General features: G+C 42.8%; 1 protein-coding gene across 1 annotated transcript in view; it reads right to left on the reverse strand.

The window, feature by feature from the left end:
• The window catches only part of VPS36 (vacuolar protein sorting 36 homolog (S. cerevisiae)), a 25,991-nt gene extending 21,620 nt beyond the window's left edge, over nucleotides 1-4,371 (reverse strand). The window contains exon 1 of the mRNA XM_004680232.2: nucleotides 4,183-4,371. Coding sequence (XP_004680289.1) covers nucleotides 4,183-4,278 — 96 coding nt within the window. The 5' untranslated portion in view covers nucleotides 4,279-4,371. The remainder of the gene's footprint in view (nucleotides 1-4,182) is intronic.
• Between the last annotated feature and the right edge of the window lie 2,421 nt (nucleotides 4,372-6,792).

A 6,792-nucleotide genomic window follows, 5' to 3' on the forward strand; every position in this document is an offset into this window, starting at 1 on the left:
AAAAAAAAATGAGTAAATTCTTTATGTCTTCAATGAATTTATAAAATTTAAGAAATACCTGTTAAAATGTGTGGTAAAATATGCATTTAGAATTGATGAAATGTATAGTATTCTCTACACAGAATAAATAAAAACAGCAAGATTGAAAGCTTTGTATGCAAAGTATTATGTACTTATATTTTTATACAAATACCTACAAATGACAGACATATAGTTCTCCAGGAACTGGGTGATAAAGACAGAAAGACATGAGGGTGATTTTCAACTTATTCTTTGTGGTTTTTGAATTTTTGTAATGAAATTGTGTCACTTACTCAAAATATAACTGTTTTCATCGACTATAATGTAAATCACCAAAAAAAAAAAAAAAGCCAGTTTCAAAAATAGACTTTAAAAGTTTCTATTTTCCTCTGAATTTGAAGTGAAACATATGTAAAATCTGGCTTCAAATGTTTTGGTTAATCTTATGTATGTAAAACCAAATAATTGAATTTAAGATATTGTAAAAGTTTTTTTTTTGCCAGTGAAGATTTCTTTTCCAAAATATTTATCAACTTGAAAGTATATGGTACTATATTAAAGCATATTAATTCCATATAAGAAACTCTGCTCTTTACTAAAATCCAAGCATAAGAATGAGGATTTAGAGCTGAAACCAAAGTACTTTCCATTGCTATGACAACTATCAAGATGCAAATGTAAAATGTTTGCTCTAAGTGAAGAAATTGTGTAATAGTTCCCTCTAGGTATTCCAAGGGATTATGAGCTATTCCTAGTAGACAAGTCTAGGCTGGTTTGCTTCTACCATTCAGAGTTGGAATAATGTGAACTCTTTAAGTTGATCTGACTTAGAAACTGAAACTCATCATTTTTTTAAATTTAACATTTTTAAGTTATAAAAGTGGTATATTGATGAAAACACAAAAAAAAATAAAGAAAAAGTTAAAAAGAAACTTTTGTCAGTATGTGTGTATGTTATGTGGGCTTCTATACACACTACAAGTGTGTGTATATATTAATTACTTATAAATATCATGATTTTAGATGTATATGAGACCATGATACTTAAACAGTTTTATAACTTGCATTTTTCACTGAGCCTTTCATTAGCAATTCCTGGCACTAATTAAGGCATTCTTAATTTAACTAGCCAATCCCTTTGCTGGACATTCAGACTTCTTCCAGTTTCTCTCTATACACAGTAATATATGCATAACAATACTAAGATGAGCACCTTCATTTGCTATAACTTTTTGTGTCTCTATCCCCTTAAGGGGAAATTCCTAAATGTGAAATGGCTAGCTGAAAGAAAATAAACACGTAAACCTCCTCCTTTATGCTGCCAATTTACCACTTCATACCCTAGGAAACCCACATTGTTTTTTTTAATTAGCTGAAGCTATAGCACCCTCTGTGAAATGAAACAAATGACCTGTCTCCACTGCTTATGGAAACAACATATTACCGGTCATAATAGGCCCATGGAATGGGCCTATGAAAACTGCCTGTAAAAACAAGCAGGCACACTTGTATTCACAAGAGGTCCAGGGTGCTGGGAAGAGCCCTGTGGACTGGTTTGGAATTCTAGCTCCACCAGTTACTATTCATGTGGCCTTGACCAGGTACAGTTTTGTCTCAACTATTCAGTGAGGGGCTCAGTTCTCTCCTTTGACAAGACCAGCTCTATTCAACACCATGCAAAGAATGCATCTGGCACTAGTGATGGCGGTGCTTTAAAGCTGCACGGTACACAGAGCAAAGCACAGGCTTTGGGAGTCTAATCAATAGAGATTTTATGCCTGTCTGTCCTGATAACTAGCATTGCATCTGAGCCGGTCACTTTCTCTTTGAGTGTTACTTTCTCATTCAGTAAAATCTTACTTTAAATGCCCACTGAAAGGATTAAATAATATGTCTCACTACAGGCACTTAGTAGTTATTTTTATTATTCAAGTTAAAAAAGATGTAAAAATAAAAGAACTGACAAAGCTAAACCAAACAAACCCTAGAACTATCACTGCAAACTTAATTCTGCCAGAGGGGTGGGGTGAAACCAAAGGAGGAAGTGACCTAAGGTAAAGGACTATGGGTCCTCTGACAGTGGGAGTGGTGTAGTAACACGTATCTATCTCCCTAAATAATGAATGGTGTACCCTACAGTGTTCCCTGGATGAAGAGAAAAAAAAATTTCATACCCACAATGAGGAAAATTCAAGGATGAGGAAGGCTCACTTTTCCCCCTCCAGGGAGGCCAAACAGTAGTCTAGACAGCCATCTGTGTGCCTGCCAGGGAAGTGTGTTCAGATGCTGAGCTATGGTGGAAGCAATCTGGACGGCAGAGCTCTCCCAGGGGGGCAGTGGAAAGTTTTGAAGGGAGTCTGATTTGATTAGATCTTAAGGCTGATGGGCAGCTTCCCTGAGGCTACAGCTCATGAGATCTGGAAGCCTTCCAGCAGAGGAAGGAAGCTAGGACACAGGACTTTCCTCCAGGAATCAGCCTGGGCCTCCACTGTAGGACAGACAGTTCAGCAACGACTGAGTAGGCCCATCAGAGGGTCCACAATGGTGAACAGGTTTATCTTAGGGCTCTACTCCCATTTTAGGACACCCACACCTTCCCCCATCCCATTTGTTAGATTAACTAAGAGTTCTTGACTAGGTCAAATTGTTCAACTAAGTTTTTCCTATGACTTCTTTTTCTTTAACACATATATCTACGTGTCTGCTAAAACAGAAGGAAAAAAAGAAATGGGAAAACAAGAATTTACTGATTAAACACTAGTTTTTCATATGTAGGCATTAATAGCTTTGACTTTTTATTGTTTCAGATACATCATAATTGTACTATGTCTTCCTGATTGCATATTGGAATTACACAGTACTACACAGAGTGTGGTGAACTGCAAAAGCATGACTTCCTGGAGGGAATCTTTGAAGACCAATTTATCTTTGTTTAGCATTCAGTTCTGAGAGTGGAAGCATGTCAAAGCCAGCGAGGGAAGAGATCTTCACTGGTTCCCCATTTAAATCAGATACGCAGGTGTAAAAGTGGTTAAATTTTTTTTAACTTGTCACTCCAATGAAAATATGCAAACCCAATTTGAGATCAAATTAATAAAAGTGCATTAAGGGAGTAAGTCTGAACAAACATTTCAGAAAAAGCCCTTGGTTCGTGAATTCAGCGCTATCTATGGAAAATGCCTTAGTTAAAGGAGATCCCAACACGGAGCAGAGTGCCCAGGCAGCTGTGTCTCTAGATTGCCCTGGAACCCTAGCTCACCGCCCCTCATTACCTCAGAGGAAGGAAACCTCAAGCTTCTGTAAAAGTTATGCATCAAGGAACGTGTGCAAAAGAGAAGGAAGTTTCATAAAACAAAACAAAACAAAAAACACCAGCAGAGAGTTACTGAAAACTGGGAACTCAAAATGCTGGTGAATAAATGGTTTCAATTTTCTTCTTTTTCTAATTCCAGTTTATGCATTTCATCCAGAACAGAAGTGTGTGGGTTCACCAAATGTTTAAATATAGCTCGCACTTTTCTTGATTTGCACACTGGTTTACGCTGGCATTGCAAGGCAAGGCCTATTACTTTACAAAACTAACGCTCAAAACTCCGGTTTAGAGTCATTACAAAAACAGAACAAAACAAACAGCCCTCAGCCAAAGCGACCCAAGGAGACACTGACACTTCCTTCTGGAAATCCTCGCCTGGTCCACACCAGGCTAGAAACCTTGCTCCCCTATAGGTTCCAAACCTGAGCTCCCCAACCGGGGGGGTGGACAACAGAAAACCACGCCGCCACCGACTCCGCCGACGGGCCTCGAGGTCGCTGGGGTGATCAGGTCAATGAGGGGTACGAGGGGTCGTCACCGCCGCCCTGAACGCGCCCCAGGCGCTCTTCTCCGCCCTCACAGGCTGTGTCACCCGGGGGACATCTCCGCGGGGCGCTGGGGAACTGCCACTGTCCGAACCCGCAGGGACGGTGCCAGAGGGGGGCCGACGCGGAGCTCTGGGGGCGCCGACCACCCCGGAGGCGCAGGGGGTCTAGTCGCCGGCGGCGGCGGGCGCAGGGGCGGGCCCGCAGGCAGGCGGGTCTGACCGAGCGCCGAGCGGCTGGAGAGCAGGCCGGGCCGGGCCGCGCGTCGCCCGGGGGGCCGCCTGGACCAAGCTGCCGCCCTACCTTTTCCTCGCCGTCGTAGATGCGCACCCCGCGCTGCTGGATCACCAGGGTCTCGTTGATCTCCAGGAGGCCGCTGGTCCACACGAACCGGTCCATGGCCGCTGCCGGGCCAGCCTCCGCCGCTCGCCAGCGCCGCCGCTCCCGGGCCGCGAGCTGAGCGCCAGACAGCCTGCGGCGCCCCCTGGCGGCGGGCGGTGGGGAGGTCGGCAGAGACGGAGCGTGGAGCTGGAGACGCCTGACTCCGGCGCTCTCGGCCGGAACACACGCCGCCCAGAGCGCGCAGGAGAACGCGGGCACGTGTTTGGAGCGCCCCCTGGCGGCCAGAGCGCCTATGACCCCGCCGGGAAGTCCAGCCCATCCTTGACCCTGCACCCGCAAAATCCCAGAGACTTTAAAGGGAACCCCGATTACAGCTTACATTTCCTTACTGCGCATTATTCTTACATGTGGGTACCATTTTCTGATCACTGTCCAGCATATTTCCATGTTCATTAAAGTAACTTTTTTACAAATGAATATAATGAAAATTTATAAAGAAAAATTTTCCCCAAATGAATAGTAGTTGTTTTTGTACAACTACTATTTATATAAAAAGACTTCTTTGTGCCACTCTTTTTCCCCCCTAAGATTATTTTTATTTGATTTCTCAGCCTTAGCTCCATCTTCTTAGATGCCTCCTCCCCATGAGAGTCAAGTGGAGAAAGAAGCAAATGCCAAGGGAAGAGAGACGCCAGAGGTACAAGTAATTGATAGCACCGATAGAAGCCCAGGGAGCAGAAATAAGGAAAGCCAGAGGCCAGGGACGCAGCTGCACGCTGTTGCACTGCTGGCGGATGTCTAAACCTTGTCTCAGTGAAGCTAAGCTGTCCATCACCATCTGGTTGTCTGAACGCCTTTGAGACACTCACCTTATTAGTACCCAAGCAGTCCTTTTGTTTCTGGACCTGTGACGTTCTGGACTCCTTCAGTCTTCTGCTGTGGCTGAATGTAAGTGAGCAATAAGGTATCCCTTCTGCTGTCTTATCTGAAGAAGAAAAATAGACTCATTTGATTTATATGTCTCCAACATTTCAGTATTACCTTAGGAATATTAATAAATACATAATAAATATTAATATTAATATGTTAATATTAATATTAACACAGACCTCAGTATTTCAGTAGTGCTCCCATAATTTCCCTGTGTGATGATTTCCTGTAGCGTCCATGGCGCCCATCCCATGTGCCAATCATCTATCTGCCCTCTAATTTTTTATATATTTTTTGTATATTGCCTTAGAAATGGAGCACCTGTATTTGTACCACAACTGTTTCTTTCCCCCCTTTGGAATTATTTTCTTAAAGTGTTGTTACTGAATTGAGTAGTCCTCGGTTCTTGACTATGAGAAGGAAAGAATTCAAAGTCACTTTCTGGCAAAGCAAAACTACTTGGCGATAGTCCATTACCAGGGCGTCGCAGTGGTTAGTGTTCTGAGAGATGTTTGCGTTCAGCATGGTGGGGTTTCATACGCTCGTGGGGTTGACAAATATAGAGATATCGCCCTCCCCAAGGCTGTCCAATTAGGGTTGTGCTTCTGTCCTTCCAGTGGAAGGGGCGGAGTTTAGTCCTTATTTGGCCATTGGTAGAACCACATGGCTGTCACCCTCCGCAATGTTAATTAGGGGCAGAGATCCGCCAGGGGGATTTAAAGTCATTCCCATCTCTACCATTAAGGTGCTTGGATGTTACCTGTGCCGCAGTATCTTTGATTTTTCCCACAATCAAGTCAATTATCTTAGGTGCTCCTCCCTGTTCTGTTTAACAGTATCTTCCTCAAATAGAACTACTGTCTCAAAGAGTTTGAACACATTTTTGAGAACCTGTTACATGTTGGGGGATCTATTTAACCAGATGCAGTACCACTGGCCAATGGGTCTTTTCCCAGGCCAGATACCCCCAGGCCACATTAGACAGTATTGTCTTGAGTTTTTGCTCCTTGTCAGCTATTTTATTCTCGTTTCTTTTTTTCATTTGGTTCAAACTATCTTTCAATATCTTTTATTTCTTTATTTTTTAACAACTTGCCAGTACTTATTTTTTTTCTTGGAACGTTTTTAATGTAGTATTGTAAGTTTTTTAAAGTAGTAGTGTAGTGTTTTTAATATAGTATTGTAACCAGACGACCAGAGTTCAGGCTACCAAATGCCAAGAAAGTAGAGACAGCTATTGAATCTTTAAAGTGTGCTTTAACCAAATAGCTGGCAATCTGGAAGATGGAGGGTTAGCACCCTAAAGAAACTGTCTTTAACTTTTAATGAAAAGTTGCCTTTTCATAGTGACTTGAACAAAGAGAGTTCAGCAGAAAGCTGGGCTTCACGACTGCCAGAAACCTTCATGTCCAGCCCTGAACTCCTGATCACTCTCCTGGACATCTGGCCTCAGGCTCATCCAGTGTGCTGAGGCTGCTCTTCACGTAGCACTGACTCCCTGTACTACTCCATATATGTCCTTGGGCTGGAAAATGAACTCAGAGCAGATAGGCCATAAACAATATTTCCTACCATACCAGCTTAGCATCTCACCTGATCTTCTCCCTCTCCAGTATAACTGTTCTAATATATACATATTGT

Source organism: Condylura cristata, unplaced genomic scaffold (assembly GCF_000260355.1).
Source record: "Condylura cristata isolate star-nosed mole 26May11 unplaced genomic scaffold, ConCri1.0 scaffold00010, whole genome shotgun sequence".
In the NCBI taxonomy this organism is placed as follows: Eukaryota; Metazoa; Chordata; class Mammalia; order Eulipotyphla; family Talpidae; genus Condylura; species Condylura cristata.